Source organism: Chanos chanos, chromosome 2, assembly GCF_902362185.1.
Source record: "Chanos chanos chromosome 2, fChaCha1.1, whole genome shotgun sequence".
Taxonomy (NCBI): Eukaryota; Metazoa; Chordata; class Actinopteri; order Gonorynchiformes; family Chanidae; genus Chanos; species Chanos chanos.
The window spans coordinates 52,784,631-52,803,865 of record NC_044496.1 but is presented as its reverse complement, the minus strand read 5'-3'; the positions used below and the strand labels follow the sequence as shown (position 1 = coordinate 52,803,865).

General features: G+C 42.2%; 1 protein-coding gene across 1 annotated transcript; it reads right to left on the bottom strand.

Moving 5' to 3' along the window:
- On the bottom strand, positions 1-19,235 carry LOC115805069 (RING finger protein 145-like). The gene is given in 17 exon segments (XM_030765553.1): positions 1-384; positions 891-1,247; positions 3,599-3,746; positions 4,461-4,643; positions 4,791-4,931; positions 5,287-5,462; positions 5,569-5,804; positions 6,665-6,756; positions 7,754-7,862; positions 12,262-12,448; positions 15,168-15,206; positions 17,115-17,228; positions 17,615-17,784; positions 18,047-18,225; positions 18,330-18,432; positions 18,577-18,846; positions 19,139-19,235. Coding segments are annotated over 17 exon segments (2,985 nt in total).

The window sequence follows — 19,235 nt, the reverse complement described above, 5'->3', positions numbered from 1 at the left end:
TTAAGGACAGGGTGGAGCAGATATAGTCTGATTAGAACTTGGCCCACTGTCTGGATTGCCATTGTCTTCGGAGGGAGAGAGGGCTCTCTCCTCCAGGCTGCCTTCCGACACTGACTCAGCGCGCTGAGGTTCTGAGGGGGCCGGCTCCATCTCTGGATTTGGATGTGGATGGAGATTTGCGGTTGTAGCCTGGTTCTGATTGGCCTGTTGGGGCGGGGGAGGCTGAGGTGGATCCTGGGCTGGCCCCGCTGCTGTACCGGACTGGGCCTGGCCTTTTAGCTGACTGTGGCATAGAGGACAAGTCTCCTGCACATAGAGCCACTTCTTCAGGCAGCCTGCGTGGAAGAAGTGGCCACAGGGTGTGATGACGGCCGATGTCATATCCTGTGAAAAGAGGAAGAGGCAGCAGGACTTAGAACTGGATCCATATGAATGGGTATTTCGTCAAATGACGCTGGGATTTCTACACTGTACACAATGAAAAGTTAGGTCAGTTTAAAACTCTAAGGCAACTTGTATTGCGGGGTTTTTTTTTATTATTAAACTCAACTCAACTATTTGTGTTTGCAGACCCAAAGGTTGAGTTTACATATAAAAGTTGCAAAGTGCTTTTAAAATTTTAAATTAATCTGACTTCACATTCCAGTACTGTCTATGCAATGATCTCAGCTAATTACAAGAAGAAACTTGAACTTGATTTGTACTAACGATCATTCATACAAATGATATTAACTTATATAGTTAGCATTGTATATACCTCTTTAAACAGTGCATCATTACTGACTTTCATGAACATACAAATACACAATGCCTGTATATTCACACACGTGCACACACACGCACACAAATGACAGGCAGAGATACACACACACACACACACACACACACACCTGGTAGCAGATGGCACAGATGTCATTGTGTTGTTGTAGTTGCTGGTCAGAAGCCACTGGTAGGCTCTTGATCTTGTTCACAGCGTCTCTACGCAGAAGGAAGCTCTGCCAGCCAAGCTGGGCACGCAGCCACACGTTGTAGTAGGAGTGAACCAACACGATGGTGGATCCCATCACCGTCCACTCGCCGAACACCGTCTCCGACACGCCGTACGCCACCACACACAGCGCCACCAGGAACTCCAGCAGTCGGTACGTGCCGTTTACACAGTAAATCACGTCGTCCATGTTCTCGACCGGAGCCTTCCGGAACTCCTCAAACATGAAGAGCACGTAGATGAGAAGAGTTCCCAAAACCTAGGAGGTCAGGGGAAAAAAAAAACAGACAAAATGAGAGAAGAAAAAGAAAAGGCACGAGGAAGTGTGTAAAAACCAAGTTTTGAAACAGCATGTGAACCTAACAACATTTTCATCCTTCCATCAAAAACTTTGTGTGGGACACTAGAAAATAGGGGTGTGCAAAAATATAGCGTTTCGACGAATCGATCTGTAATATTTATGGATCGATATTTTAGGTTAATATGCATTTTCCCCGGTTTTCTAGGTTTGTTCCAGCAATGGTTAAACATAGCCAGAGAATTATATAGACGCTCTGACATAGCCTAACTGTCACATTGTAGGCAATTACTGTTGCTCTCTAGTTTAACTTTTAACGTTTAACGATCTGCGAGCGGATAGGGAAAACCTATAGACTATATCACACATTGCCAGAGTTTACGCTAGACATCCGGCCATAGAACAACTATGTTTTAAATAGGCATATAATAGCCTACATTTAAACAGCAATAAAACACAAACTCTATGCTCCAACAAATGTATTTTACTAAAAGTGGTCAGCACGAATGAACTCTTTGCAACTCTTTGCAAATTTTGCGACTTGAACATACAGAGGCTACAACAATAAAATAAAACAAATAGCTTTGCTATTGTTAATTAAATAAAGACATTAGCCTACATTAAATGTATGTCTCTTTGTAGTCCAAGTCGGTCAAATTAAATAACTCAAAAACAGACTAAATGAAGAAGCAATTGGTCTAAAATAAAATAATAGTCTGGTCGATCCGAATTCCGAAACCGCGTTTGCCAAATTCTCGCTTAGGCCTATTTGCGGCTCGACATCATTGCACCATCACTTGCTTAGAAAAAAAGAAAGAAAGAAAAAAACTGACCGAGGAATGTCTGCTTTGACATTTCGGAGCTGTGCTACTACACGGAGTCGAGCCAAAGCGCTGGGCTATGGAGTGCGCGCGGGGCGGCGCGCTACAGGCGTTTGATCTCGCGCAACGCTTAATCACATGACCAAACACTCAGTGAATCTCTCTTTGTAGTAACAGCGGAGGCAAAGTTTATATTTAAGTTGTTGTTTATATATTAGTTTAATTACGAACTCTAATGTATGTTTTGGAACATATCTTTAAATCCTGATGAAACATGGCATGTGACTCTTAGTCTTTTTTTGTGCTATGAAAGCAGGGTGCAAATTACGGAGGGGATTTGAGGGGTCTCACTCACTCATTATCTAAGCCGCTTATCCTGATTAGGGTCGCGGGGGGTGCTGGAGCCTATCCCGCGCATAGGGCGAAAGGCGGCAAACCACCCTGGACAGGTCGCCAGTGCATCGCAGGGCAGACACACAGACAAACACACTCACACACACATTCATACCTAAGGGCAATTTAGTGTCTCCAATTCACCTAACCTGCATGTCTTTGGACTGTGGGAGGAAACCGGAGCTCCCGGAGGAAACTAGCAGAGAACATGCAAACTCCACACAGAAAGGACCCTGACCTTCAAACCCGAGACCTTCTTGCTGTGAGGCGACAACGCTACCCACTGCACCACCGTGCCGCCTCGATTTGAGGGGTCTGACCCCCCTAATCAAGACTTGGACACCCCCAAAGGAGGTAAAAACAACAGTTTGGGGTGAAGGGGGGGGGGGGGTCGACACATTTATATATCCTATGGTATATAGAACAGGAGAAAAAGTTGAAGCCCCCCATTGTCATTGTATAATTTGCACTCTGTTTGAAAGAGACAGGTTTGTTCTGTTTTTAAGGAAGTATACTCATGTGTTCCTCAAATAAAAAGATTTTGGTATACAAGCCTTTGGCCTTTTCTTTAGTGGTTTCACAATTTGTTTCCAGTGACTTTGCATTTGTGTTCCCTTTAGAGCTTTTTAAACATCTCTCCAAATATGGAAAGCTGTTATATAGCATTTCATATCTCATTCCTGTCGAATCGATACTGAATCGAATCGGATGGAATCAAAACGTTAGCTTGTGAATCGCAGTCGAATTGAATCAGGGCATCTGTGCCAACACCCAGCCCTACTAGAAAAAAAAAAACTTCAAGGAACTGCGTGGAAACATAGAGGAAAAAAAAACTGTACTTGATTGACTTTAAAATCAAATCAAAGCTTTTAAAAGAGATAAAATGATATAGTAATGAAGAGTGTCAGATTCTCTCCCGTCCCGCTCTCAGATGTGCTATGGAGTCGCCAGACGCCAGACTTGCAGACGGCAACAGTGGAATATCAAATCAACACAAATTAACTGCTCTATATCAAATAAAGGTCCCTGACACGTGAGCCTGCATGCTGAGCGGTGCTAGTCTGGAGAGCTGAGCGTATGGGAAAGAGTTGGACGTACCTGGAGAGAAGTCAGAATGCTGGAGGAGATGATTATCAGCAGCCAGAAGTCCATATGGAAGAACTGACAGATCATGTAGGACATGTAGGCCGGGAACACCAGCAGGAACAAACATAGGCTCACTGCCCGAAAGTGCTTCCATAAACTCCTTCCATGAAAGCGAGGAGAGTCGGATCAGTAAAATATATACACAGGCAACGTCAGATGACAGCAGTGCTGGTTAACCATGAACTTGAGATTATACTGACCAAATCTGAATCATGGGGCTTAAGGTGCTATAGACAACTGTGCTGATTTCCACTAGGCTGTAGATAACTGTGCTGGGCTCTGCCAGGCTATAGGTAACTGCGCTGGGCTCTGCCTGGTTGTAGATGACTGTGCTGTGCTGTGCCTGGTTGTAGATGACTGTGCTGTGCTGTGCTGTGCCTGGTTGTAGATGACTGTGCTGTGCTGTGCCTGGTTGTAGATGACTGTGCTGCGCTGTGCCTGGTTGTAGATGACTGTGCTGTGCTGTGCCTGGTTGTAGATGGCTGGGCTGTGCTGTGCTGTGCCTGGTTGTAGATGACTGTGCTGTGCTGTGCCTGGCTGTAGATGACTGTGCTGTGCTGTGCCTGGTTGTAGATGACTGTGCTGTGCTGTGCCTGGCTGTAGATGACTGTGCTGCGCTGTGCCTGGTTCTAGATGACTGTGCTGTGCTGTGCTGTGCCTGGCTGTAGATGACTGTGCTGTGCTGTGCCTGGTTGTAGATGACTGTGCTGTGCTGTGCTGTGCCTGGTTGTAGATGACTGTGCTGTGCTGTGCCTGGTTGTAGATGACTGTGCTGTGCTGTGCCTGGCTATAGTTGACTGTGCTATGTTCTTACTTGTCCCTGGAGGCCCCCAGTGCCAGCACTATGGGGTCAGCAATCTCCAGCATGGACTGCAGGATGGAGGCCACCACGATGAAGAGGATGATGCTGAGGAGGAAGGCCCTGTGGATGACCTGTAGCTCTATCAGCCCTGTTTGAACAGCTAGGATCAGTAGAGTGATTCCCTCAGTCATGCCCCTGTGTGTGTGTGTGTGTGTGTGTGAGAGAGAGTGAGAGAGTGAGAGAGAGAGAGAGTGAGAGAGAGGGAGAGAGAGAATACCGCTTACTAAAGTTCACAGACACGAGAAGACGCACTAACCAAGCTGAGGACAGGGATGGCTATACCTGTGCATGGTGTTATCATTCATAAACGCTCGGTAGCCCTGCAGGTAGAACTTGCAGAGAGTGAGCACGCCCAGGGCCACGAAGGACACAGTGAAGACTAGGCCCAGCAGAGAGTATGGAGTACTACAGCATTCAGCAACACTACACACACACACACACACACACACACACAGAGAAGCAGAGCAGAGTGTCACTCATTCAGATGCTGGTCCTTAATTATATAAATAACCATATAAGAACAATATAACGCAGTTTAATGTTAAAATATTTATTTTAAAAATATATATTCTTCATTATGTCTTACTCTGATGATCATTACTCCTAGCAAGATCTACACCCCTACAAAAATGAAAAAAAAAACCCCAAACATTCTGCACAATGAGAAATACACGTTTATAATTATTCTGTAAAATGCTATAAGAGACAGAGGATTCTCTCTCTCTCTCTCTCGCTCTCTCTCTCTCTCTCTCTCTCTCTCACTCACACACACACACACCTGGTGAGGAACAAGAAGAGCAGTCTTTCTCTGGAAGTGGGCTGGTCTCGAGTGCTGAAATATGTGTAGATTTGCAGAGCAAACAGAACCAGCCAGAAACACATGAAGAGCACAGGAAGAACCAGCTGATTCCACAGAGACATACCCAAGGCAAGAAGCCCATACACCTCCACCACCTACCGTAACCCAGAGAGTCAAACAAAAAAAAAATATATGTATTTATAAACGGTTGGGTTAAGAGACTGAATAGACAAGAAACTGCTATGGACTGTGTTCACTAACCTGGGCGAGTTCCCGGTAAGCTGTCTTAGCCAAGTTAAAGGGCACCAGCAAGTTAGAAGCCAAAAAGTAGAGCACCTCCAGGCCAGTGAAGATCATAGCAAAACGATTCACAAACACAATGGTCTCCAGTGGAACCAGACACAGCCTGGCCACTAGAGGGAGCAAGTGAGCTGAGAAGAGCCAGATTTGTTTTGTCTGCATCACACAGGAGCACAGGGTACATACAACCAACTGGCCTGAGAATATCATCACACACACACAGAGAGAGAGGGAGAGGGAGAGAGAGAGTAAGTTATTATGAGTTTGAAAACTGAAGATAGTTCATATGTGCTGAAAATTGCTTTAAAGTAAGCTAAGCAATAAACAAATTTTCCTCATGAAATTAATAAATGACGGAAAACAAAGTTATATGTCTCTGTAAAGATTACCCCTGAACAGTACAGTCTTCCCATAGCCCTAACAGACACTAATTAACGCATCACACCCGGTGCAAGCTTTGTTAGTGCCCAGACATCTCAGAAACATAACTGATGCAGGAGGCAGAACTACAGATCTCACGTTACACAAAGAACCCTGCAGTTTGCAGTTTGACTCTAATTCAGCATCCCCATCCTCAGAGAGAGGTAAGGGGCGGAGACTTTATCCTTTAGGTTTAAGAATTCTAGAAGTTTCTCAAAAAAGTGCTGATGGTAGTAAGCATAAAAAGCCCTGTCTCCTCTTGTTTTTTGAGGAGTGAGCTGAGCAGGAGAACACGCATTTAAAGGAGCAGATGCTGACTATGGCTCTGACACACTTCTGACAGTAACTCCTCTGTTTCTGTCATCCAAACTTTAGGGAGAATTCAAGCATAACCGCTGCATGTAATTTCAACCCTCCGGTTTGGTGGAGGAAAAAAAAAAAAAAAAGAAGGAGAGAGAAGCTTAATGGGAGATATTCTGAGATGGAAGTCACTGAGAGAATCCATCGCAAATATTAATCTCTGAGATACAGCTAGTTTAAAACGAGACAAAGGATTAGAGGTTAAGGGGATACTGAATTGTTTAGGTTTTATGAGATGTACTGAGTAATACAGGAGGTAAAAGAAACGGGAACTCACAGATGAGGGCCGTGGTGAAACGGTTCATGGACAGAGGCTCCAGGTACAGCGGTCCCTCGTAACCAGATTCCAGCTCACTACGGACATAGTCCCTGAAACGGAGAGCCCCACACGAGCCTTCATACACACATACATACACACACACCTCAAAACACTGCTGAGACAAAACCACACAATGAACCCTCTGCTACAGTCATGTTCTCTTACAAAAATAATGGGAAATTAGCATTATGATATTGTACGCTATAATATCACTGTTTGTCTTGTAGAGGATTCGGCTGGATTTTTACATTTGAAAATGTGCACAAAATTCTCTTGTGAGCTTAACTTTAATTTAACTTTCAGTTCGTAGTCGTACATTCATGTTAAATGCATTTGAGAGATGGAAACTGAACCCAAAAAAAAGTTTAAAAATCATTTATTGTCACCCCCTTAGAAACTGGCATATCCAAGCCGTCCTTACTATGCTAACTTCTGATGCCTAACATGACAATTTTGTCACTTTTTTTTTTTCAATTTTATGACAGCAGGTTCAAGAAAAGTGTTATTAAAATAGCAACAAAACACACAGACACTCACACACAGACACAAACACAGACACACACACACACACTCACACCGCTCTGCAGATCTTGCAGAGGCCTGATCTGTGTTACACTGCTGTTGTACCAGGGCTGATAAGTTATGAGGCTGTGGTAATGGCTTTGATACACTTGGCCGACCTTAATTGGAGTGTTCAGGGCAATGGCAGAGACACATATTAGAGTGAGACAGGCTGTAAAAACTCTCTCTTAATCTGCCACTAAACAGCCACCTGTCACAGCCGCAAAACCCACACTATAATCACTCGGGAGAAGGTTTTATTAAAACCCCTCTGTCTAAGTCACCTCAGAGTCTCTCAGTCTCCCAGATGATTCAATTCACGTTAAAAACGCGTATATAAAAAACCAACTGTGGATAGTTATATAAACATATGACCGAGTCCAAATTTCTTTCAGTGCCCTTTATAAAGTGGTTTTTATCTCCTCTGTGGTGTTTTGTTTGAGTGATGTGGAGTCTAATGAGTGTAACTTTGACTCCTGCTCCCACCTTGAAATCTGATGTCCAGCAAACAGCAGCAGAGCGGTTAGGACGTACAGGTAGAGCTGGACCAGGTGTTGCCGCGGCAAAGTCAACAGGACCAGACTGAGGATGTAGCCTACAAAGCATACAGAGAGAGAGAGAGAGAGAGAGAGAGAGAGAGAGCGCGAGAGAGAGAGAGAGAGAGAGAGAGAGAGAGAGAGAGCAAGAGAGAGAGAGAGAGAATTCAGGCCCCTTGACAGTGAGGAAACCTCATTTGTCAGACTAACAGAAGATGGACACTTTAGAACGATGCCACCTCAGTCAATCTGCAGCAGCACAAGACAGTCAGCCTGTGACACTGTGAGAACTAAACTCTGGCTAGACACAAGGGACGTCTGAAGAGAAACATGGAAACAGAGTATGACAGACGACAACGGGAGAAAAGAGAAAAAAAGGGGCCAGTCGGAATGGCAATCTTGATGTGATCTGTGAAACCACGGCGAGAGAGAGAGACAGCACACCGTGAATCAGAAAACCAAACGATTCAGTCAAAAAAGGAAGAAAGAAGAAAGAAAAGAGAGGTTAAAGCGACATGCCGTAAGAAAGAAAAGTACTCTCAGCACACAGAAAGAAAGAATAAGAAAAACTGGGATGAAGAACGGCTGATCTGTGTGCTACTGGCCATTGAACTGACGTGGTTTACAATGACGCGACAGACAAAAGGAACATAATCTGAGTCTAATTACTCTCTCATCGTCAGCCATACAGTTCAAAGACTGGTAAATGGCATCTGCTCTTTATCAAGGACTAATTACCACACGAGCCCCACCCTGGGACACATTCTAATGAGAACCACAGTAGAAAGTCTGAGTCTATCTAAGAATGGGACTATCTTTAACTATTCAAAAATATCAAACAAAGGCTGGTGTCCAACAGGCATTCAGGTTTTTTTCCAGCTCCTTATTCAGTAAAGTAAATGGGTATGTAGGCTTGCTAAACATGTTACATTCAGGAGTGTGTGTGTGTGTGTGTGTGTGTGTGAGAGAGAGAGAAAGAGAGAGATAGGTTCTTACACCATTGTGTGGACAAAATGTCCCCATGAAGACACCATCACCTGACAACTGGGGACCAAGAAGGGGCATTTGCTGAGCTTCATTTGGGAAAACTATTTTTTAAAAGACATACAATTAAATTTAAGAAGTCACAATATTATGGTCAGGTTATTAATCTTTAGTTACTGTAAAATGGTAGTCAGTGGAAAGTCCCAACTAGAAAACTAAGACGTGTGCGTGCGCGCGCGTGCGTTTGTGTGTGTGTCCACATATCAGGACTCTCACAGGAAGATAAAGGAGATTAAGGCTTTTCAGGGCATGGATTAAGTCTTCATTATTACACTGTGATGTCTACCTGCTCTCGCAGATTACATAATCACGCTGGGCTTTATCTGTGTGACACTGCACAACTTCCCTACCTTCCACTCTACATCCACACACAGTGTATTAATTACCATTAACACACACACACACACACACACACACTTATACAGACACAGAGTGGAAGAGACAGAGAGATAGAGGGGGAGTAACAGAATAAGCAGACTAAAGAATAACTCTAATAAAACAGGAGTCGGTAAGAGGCAGATGAGCCTGTGCAGATGTGTGTACAGCAGCCATGACTAAAACCTTACGTAACCCAAACAGTAATACTGTTAAACATCCGCAACACTGACAAACGTCATACAGTGAGCAAATTCAAGAGTCTCTGCTTGTAGTCGCTGACAAGAAAACCTCTGTTGTCCTTTCGAGCCTGTCTGAAAACAGAAGCGTGCGGAGGAGGGCTTATTGGTGCCAAACGCACTAGTAGCACTTGTCAAGGGTAAAGAGAGTGGACAGAGGACAAGATTCTGCTCCTGTTCAATTAGAAGCCTGGACGAGAAAAAGGACCAGGCCCATTATCCATAAACAGTAAGAAAAAAAAAAAAGAAATACAGAGGCCTGTAGATTTGCTGACAACGGTTATTCCTAGTCTCTACCTCTCCTCTCCTCCCTCCTCCTCCTCTGTTTCTCACTGCATTCCTCCTCTTCTAACAGCACTGCGGAGGCTACAATTTATTCCTCTCTTTTAAATGTATCATTGGGAGAGGAGAAACGCTGGCAGGTCCCTCCTCTGCCCCTCCTCTCGAACCATCGGAGGAGAAAAAAACTAAGACACGAAGTACATTGATACAAACAGCCACAATAGCTCAACGCTGCGCTAAAGGGAGGTTTTTGGCTGGGCCGGGGGCCCCTGGAAGAGCATCTCTATAAATCCTCATAGCCGTTCTGAACGTCGCGACTTGGCTTGTAGCGCGGCGTCCGAAAGAGGAAGAACCCCCGCGCTTTTATCATTTTTAGTTATTCCAAGAAGCTAAAAGATGTCAGCAAAAGTGTCACCGTTGGATTATTTCTCCTCACATGAACTGAGCTGAAAGACAAGACAGAATAACAGTGAAGAGAGAAGGCAGCATTAAAAAGGCTGCCTAACGTGTGGACATGAAAAAACATACTCAGTCTGCTAATACATGGGAAAAGAACACATATTTGTTACCAGTCCATATGTTTAACTGGAGTGTGTCGAAGCCGTTATTGAGTATGTCTCTTAGCACACTCTGTAAACACCCTGCGAATATTTACAGCCTGACTTCTTGAAAAAGACGTCGAATATTGGCCTTGCTCTTTGGAAACTGTGAAAAATGTCACATACTGTGTGACCATTTAGAAATACCCCAACCTAAATAACAACGTTAACCTTAAACCTCTGTCCACATGACCTCGTTTGTAGCATTATTCTTAACAAAATAATATTCATGAGATCATTTTAAAAATGAGAACCGAAAAAAAAAAAAAAAAAAAACGAAGCAGCCTCCCGGATGACATTAGAACCATGTCATATACTGACATTTTACTATGAAAATATGATGAATGTTGGTGTTTTTCCATATGTCACTATTTGATGTCAGTTTCTCTAAACGACATAGTTGTTTAAGGATGAGTGTTAAGCAAATACACGAGTACCCACACACAAACACACTTTTTCTCTCTCTCTCTCTCTCTTGCACTTAATTCAGTATTATATCTGTACAGCTCTTCAAACCAACATATATTGCTATAGAAGCAGAGCAACAGAGCACATAAACCCGTAGTGAAGAAGCCTGAACAAGTGGCAAGGAAAAACTCCCCTCATGCATAAAAGGAAGAAACTTTGAGAGGAACTAAGATTCAAAGGGGAGAGCCCATCTTCCTTTGGATGGCACAAGGTTAGAATAGAATAGTTCATCTATTTTAGGGAACAAGGGGACGGAAAGATCTAGGTGATATGAAATCCATGTTAGGACATTCATTGTGTAAGTGAAGTGAGACAGTAATAATGGATGGAGTTTATCAAGGGACATTTCAGACAGATTAAAATAGGTAGTCATCTGAAGAAGAGGGGCATTTTACAGATGAGAGAGTCAAATAACATTCTCCCTCAGAGGGTTGTCTCACATGAGAGGCAGTCACTGGAGAACACCCCCATTGTCCCCAGAAATCCAACAGTGATATCAGAGAAATCCCCCTTAGGTGGAGCCAGGTCACACAAACACACACACACACACACACACACAGAGAGTGCCAGTTCACACCAGGAAAGAGGGCCCTGGTTATAGAGAAAAATGCACTGCTCAGACACATAAACACAGAAACACACACACACACACACACACACACACACAAACTTCGAGTGGGTTCTCATTCAGGGTCATCTGTTGCTAAACAGAAATGTAAACACATACTGTAATCAAGATTTATGAAATACTACATACTGAAGTCTACATCTACTGTGTGAGAAAGAACTAACACATGGAGCACATGCACACAAACACACTCACAGCAACAACACGCACACTCTCTCTCTCACACACACACACATAAACACATATTTGGTCTTTGCCCTAGCCCCATTCCAAACAAAAACAGCCCTATGTGTGTGAATAAGCCATGAGCCATGGTTGTGTGAATGGGACCCAAATGAATGTGGATGAATGCCATGCTCCACTGAGCCCTTTTAAAGTTCAGGACAGCAGCCTGTTTGGGAAAGTAAGCACCCAGCCTGACGGGCCAACGGTGCACGCAGTCAGCAGGAAAACTGGATAAACAAAAACTTTCACCATGCTCTAGTCAGAGATAGAGAGAGAGAGATAGAGAGAGAGCGAGCAAAATGATGTCCTGCGCTACAAAATGATGTCCTGACATGATCTGGATTATAGAATAAAAGACAGCAAATGCAAACTCAGGCGTTAAGTTCAATTTCAACTCATCGGAAAACGAAGAAATTAGACAAGACAAATATAAACACACACACACACACACACACACATACACACACACACACACACATAAACACACCAACATAACCGAAGCTCTGAACAGGGTCAGAGTAAGAGCCACACAACACAAACTCACAGGTCCAACACGTCTGAAATTTTTATCACAGAGACCGTGGGACGTACCACTTACCCACATAGTGCAGGTAAAGGGCCAGGTACTTGTACTGGAAAAGAGGATTGTTGTTGAGGCTGCTCCTTTGGATCTTCTGGAAAAAGGAGCTGACGTCCCAGCGGTACAACACCTCCAGAAGCATGATGCTGGGTATCCTCAGTCCCACATTAAGTATCGACTCAACCCGCTCCTTAACGGCCATGACCTCTGCCTGACCACACCACGCAAAACCACAACTACAGCACCAAAAGACATACACAATACACACAGTTAGAGAAAAATTGGGATTAAGAGTTTGGCAAACTATTGGATTCATTAATAAGGTTAAACGTGCAAAATGAAGGCTGGGTTTCAGACTCTGAGAGAAGCAGTGTCTGATGAAAGTCTTAGAGTTCTTAAGATGTCTGATGTACTATGATAAAAAACAACACTCATTGTAACATTGTTATGACATTATTATTCAGTAACCATAGTGAGACTAACCCTATCCTATCACTCACAATCTAGGTGTTCACACTGAAAATAAAATCTCTGATTACTACTCAAGGTTTTGTTCATGTCATAATTTCATTCAAGCACCATTTAATGAAATCATTAAACTGCATTTCAGTCATTGGCTGTTACTCTACGGTGAACACAGTGAATTTTAGGGACAGCAACTATTACTTTAAAACAACGGATATTGCATTATACATTAGGTGACTGAAAATAAATCTATCTTTCATCGTTTTGTTTTTAACAAGGGTAAGCACAAGAATAGGACAAATTTGAAGTAAATTACTTGTCGGCCAATATTATTACATTTAGAACGTATTGTGAGTTCCGGAAATATTACTGAAGACCTGACCACAAAATGTAGGGGGAAATGAAGCATAGCTTATAAGTCGTATTCCAATAAACAAAACAAATAACCACAGAATACTTCCCAAGGTTTCCCTTTTTTTAAGAGCGAAGGAGAACACTACGTAATGACAAATAATTTCACATATGGACAGCGTGTTATTTCCAGTTTTCACACAACCAGTGTGGTTGGCAATTGTTAAGTTGTAACAACTATTTCATTTCCTGTTATGAGGCTGCACACGAGACCAATTCAGCGCCGTCAGTCAGATGCGATGAACTACAGTAACCTCGCGCTTATTGAAAATTCACTGTGTGCAGCTGGCCAATCGCAAGGACAATCCGGTAATCGAGAATAAGCCTGTTGCAGTATTTTCAAACTGAGCAATTCTGGACGGAAAACTGTTCAGCTCAGAATGAAAACGGCATACCTACAACAACGTAAATATGTATTTAGTGTTCTAAGCAATAGGCTATATTTATAACGGCACACGAGATTACCACTGATGCATGTATACGCAGCTCTGATTTTCCATAGCTGAGTTTTACACAGTTCCAACATATGAACGGGCAGTTCATATATGCACTGTGACTTGATGTAGTTGGTGTCTTGCGTAAATGAATAAATAAAACGGTAAATTGCTATTTACTGAGCGCAGACATGCGTCCACTCCGGGGATTCTGGAAATGAACTATAGTGACCCGGCGGATGGCTAGCAAGTCAGATAGCACATGATCTTAAACACTGACATGTTTGCAGCCCCGGCTGAACTGATCAACCCCAATTTGCAAAGCAAAAATAGCCCACTTACATTGATTGAACTATGTCAAGTCCTCTCGATTAAGATTCACGACGCTTCGCCGGTCGGACGTCTACCATGTTGACTGACTGAGTCCCGTGTGACGATCTGAAGAAGGACGGCATTCCTACTATGAAGACGCGGAATCGGGACAAGTATCACATCATCCCGCAGCCATTACAGATAGCCACGGTGATCGAAACTGAGCATGTGCGCCGCTGCGAGGGGATTACAGTGAGAGCGCAGGAGCATCATGAGTTGGTCTCTCTCTCTCTCTCTCTCACACACACACACACACACACAGGAACACGGGAGCGTATGTTATGGGAAGGATGGAACTGAGCGTTTATTTGGACATTCTAAAGGAACAGTTTTTAATTCAGCCTGCTTAACATAGCGTTACCAACACATATGGCCTTTTTGTGTTAAGAGGAAATTGTTTACAGGTCTGGTAGCTATTACTGATGGTCTCATGGCAATACTACTTGATGTTAGTGGTTGAACTGTTGTAAGTTCCCCTGCAATGGGGCACGTGAATACAAATGCTGAATCAAACACTGGGATTAGTTCCTCAAAAATGGAAACCACAGAAAATAACAGGGGTTAGCAAGTCCCAAATACCATACCATACATTCAGTGCCTGACTTCAGAACAAAGATAGTCTTTTCTATATCCTGTGTTCTGAACAGACTTTTATGTGTGTTATGTGTATAGATCTGAAATACTCTCAAATTGAATCAGCTGGCACTGAGCGAAGGATTTAAATGAGGTGGGATCCCATATGAGCATAAACACTATTTCGTGTGTATGATTACCAGTCATGTATAGCTGGGGATACTACAGATGCTATACTGGTGATTGACGTCTTTATGGAAGAGGTCTCGGGTTATGTCTCCATTGTAAATAAACATAGTGCACTCCGTGTTGGTATGAAAAATGGGTCACATATAGACTGTACAGAATGTTAATACAGACTCCATAAACAGTTCTCCATACAAACTGCCACAAAATGAGTAAACCAACAAGCATGTTAGGAAAAGACAGATACAATTCATGTGGAAAACAACTGATATTTCTTGACGTATTTCTGGTAACCATAATATCCCTTTCTCTTTTTTCAACAAATACCCTTGGAGATAGTTCGCCAGGTTTGTGGACCTGTACAACTAGCACATGAAACACTAACATATTCAAGGGACAGTGTTTTCTTTGTCTACATATGTTTATATCTCATTCTCAATAACTCTGAGGGAATGACTTCCAATTTAGATTCAGAGGAGATACAATTTTCTTCTTCTTCTTCTTCTTCTTCTTCTTCTTCTTCTTCTTCTTCCTATAAGGTGACAGGCTTGAAAAATGAACTAATTGTCTGTACAGTTCAGAGCTGTTATGTGTGTGGTTGCACATGCAGATACATTCTGTATTTGCAACAGTTTTGTGCAAGTATACATGCAGACATGCATGCGCGCACACACACACACACACACACACACACACATTCACTAATTTAGAGACATGATGCAAGCCTGTGCAAGGTTCCCTACAGTTCAAGGCTACTCAGCAGTTCAGCGGTGAAGAGTGGTGAGAAATGAATTCGATTACAGGCAGTCTTTCATGCCAGTTTATATCAAATCTGTTTACATTACAGTATTAGGTTGAACACTGAGCTTTGTGCAGCAAGGTGAGCCTAGAAATAAATCATAAACCATACTGTTGTCATCTGATAAACAAACAAAAAATGACCACAAAAATTTGCCAAGAACACATAAACAAGTGAATAAAACATGCTTCATCATACTTCTGATTTAATTTTAGGTGTAGCATTAGGTTAAGTGCACTGTCATGCAGTGTTTCTCAACTCCTGGCCTGGGGATACACTAGACTGTACATGTAAGTTTATGTCTAGCACCAGTATGTCTTGTCCAAGAGGCCAGTTGCTAAGTAACTAATCAGAGGCTGTGGTAGTACTGGGCAAGAGCAAATATGTGCTATCTCGTAAGGTCCCCAGTGCTGGAGTTGACAAACACTGTTCTAATTAATCTGTAAGACTAATGAATGAAAAGACAGTTGATATTATACTTGAACTCACACAATTTTCCTATGTTGTGCAACAAATCATCAGTCAAATCATATGAAGGCAATTTCTTATCATTTCATTATTCAAAGCAATCATTCAAAACAAAGCTTGCCTCAGACAAATGCAGGGATATCAAAGTTCCGTCGAGTGACACCACTTGAAACCAGAGGGGTAGCATTTTAGTTTGCCATACATTGTGTCGTTAATGTAATCCTCAGGTTTGTGTGATCTGCAGTGTGAAAAATAATATTGATAATTAATGTAATGCTGATTTAAAGTTGTAATAGATCTATTGACAGTCTATATGGTGGTATATTAAATATATGTACACATGCAAATTAAACCAGCAGTTAGATAGGTAGACAGACAGACAGGCAGACAGATAGACAGACAGATAGATAGACAGATAGATAATATTTCAAGTGCTTTATTGACTTTTAATGGTAAAAATATCATATTTGATATGACACATAAATAAATTATGCGTACAAAAAGTGTCAGTGTGTACAATAAATAAAATTGCCCATTTAAATAAAAATATTTACATAGAACTTATTATAAGGACTTAAACTGAATTCTAAAATGGCAACTTTTTTTAGTTTGTTTGTGCTACTCAAGACCTGTAATGTGGCCCTGAGACAGAGGTGGTTTAAATTTCTCTATCATATTTTTCTCTCTTAGTGTAAGTTGACTGCTTTACATTTGTATGCTGGTTGCTCACATGGAGGTAGCAATTTACGTCTTAGCAGGTTAAACAAAGGACATTTTGCTTGTACTGTTTTCATTGGCTTTACAACAGTGTGATAAAACATGTGGATGACTGTCTCTTTAGCAAATGAATAAGGATTTATGATCAACACTACAACAGCTCTGATTTTCAACTGTGACACTCTAGTTTTGATTTATAGCCCTCATCCACTCTGGGTTCTTTTTCTCGTTTCTCCTTCTTTTATTTCTAAAAAAAAAAGGGGGGGAAAAAAAAAGAAAAATGATATTTTATTACAAGTCATTTCGGTTAGTTCCCCAAATCTGAATCAAATATGTCTCTGAGGAGACAGTCTTGACAAACTAGGGCTTTCATTTAAATGAATCTTAACTATATCTTTCTGGTGTTTCTGATGAAAATTCAGGTGAGAAGAATTTTAAGTAATGACTCACTTATATTGGCTCCATTCACTCCATGAAGAGTTACACAGCGGATCTTTAGCCCTGACACAGAGCATAACTCCTCTTTTCACAGACAGCTGGGGGGTTTCTGTAGTATAAAGCTGAGAGAAAAAGAAAAAAGAAAAAAAATTATGTTATTGAAACTGCAGAATGGATTTATTTGAATATGCTTTCTTCCCCAACCATCAGTACTCTCCTACTCAGCTGATCTGGACTTCACTCCAGAAGCCACTAATTAAAAAAATTCCTTTATGTACCAATGATAGAACTGTTGGTTCTGCTCTAGTATCTGTATCTTCTATCATCACCTTCCTTTCAAAGACATAGAGATGTCATTGATAGAAATATTCATCACAACCTACTTTCCAAGGCTAGAGAAGAGCCAGTGGTATTGTACTGTTCATAAAAAAATAAATATATATATATATATATACACGGCCATTCATTGTTAAGGAAGCTACAGTTTCTCTCGGGGAGATGGACTAACCTTGGCACTTTTGTGTTCTGAGCTTTCACAATCACATGCTTGTTTACAGCGGATCTCTTTGACCTGGAAAGTGAGAGGGAAGTAGCTGAAGGGGGTGTTCCAGGAACGTGGGTACTTTAGCTCCAGTGTAGTCCTGCTTACCCTCTTAATGGCCACTTGGTCTGGCTTCACTGAGTGTCAAAGTCAAAACACGACATACTTCAGGATGTGGATGAATAGAACGAAAAAGGATTTTGTAGCAAGTTGTTCATCTTAATTTTATGGTAAATGTCCTCCAATGTATGTAATGAGATTTATACCAACGTGTAAACTCTATTTTCAATCAGTTACTGATGATTAAATGTGAATTAACCACAACTACACAACTGATCTTGACTGATTTTCAGCCATAACCCTCAGACAATGTTAACTGAAACATGTTATTAAAATTACCTATATCAGTGATGTAGAACTGTTTGGAGTAACTTTCCAGCAGGTGATTGCTTCTGACATGTAGAGTCAAATTTATGCTTTCCACCTCTTCAACATATGGACAGTAAGCTTTGTCCTTACAGGTGATCCTATGTCCACTGGAGTCCACAGTGCAGCTGATGTGTTCTGCTCCGTTAGAGCTGTTGGAAGAAAACCAGTTCAAATCTCTGTCTGACAACTCCTTCATATCTAAACATGTCAGCGAAAAGAACAACGATTTGAAATGTAATTGTTCTGACCCTACCGTTTGACTTGAACAACAGCTACATGTCCGGCCCTGTTCTCATCCCAAGTCCAGGAACATTGGAAGGAACCTTTGTAGTTATTAGCCAAGCAATGGATGTAGCCTTGAAAAGTAATAACAGTACCAAAAATCATCGCTCTGAGCGCTACAGAATGATAAGCTAAACTTGTATACAATGTAACTTCAAAGACACATTTGATATGATGGATCTAATGAGATGCTGTTGGCCATGGTTCATGTGGTTTACCTCCATCAGGTTTCTTCTTTATAATTTTCCTCAGAGGCCACTGTACCAGCACTAGGGTGTGATTGAGCGGGGTCCTGTTTGTGTCATAGCAGGTGTAAGTGGCCCCAAGCCTCTCCTCCACAGTAATCATTATCCTGTTGCCTCGTTCCTTCAGGTCTTCAAGATCATTTTTCCTCCATATTACTTCCTGCCCTTCAAAGGCTTCTCCACAGGAGATCGGCACCTGGACCAGACGGCCAAACCGCTTCACATCCACCTCCACCACCAGTACTGCCAGCCAAAGAGAGAGAGGCAGATAAGAGATGAGAGAGAGAGAGAGAGAGAGAGGCAGATAAGAGATGAGAGAGAGAGAGAGAGAGAGAGAGAGAGAGAGAGAGAGAGAGAGAGAGGCAGATAAGAGATGAGAGAGAGAGAGAGAGAGAGAGAGAGAGGGCCCCAGGAGCCATGTCAAGTAGCCATCAGTGGAAAAAAAAAAGAGAGAGCTGTGGTTTACACAGCCAAAGTGTAATAAATGTGAACACACACTGGTCCTAAATGATAAGTCATACAGCCTCCGTCCTACCATTTGGTTGAAGAGTCCAGTAATTCTCAGCAACCCTGACAGTTTCCACTGTCGTGTAATGGATGAAAAGTAGCACTCCAAAAGAGGAAAGGATCAT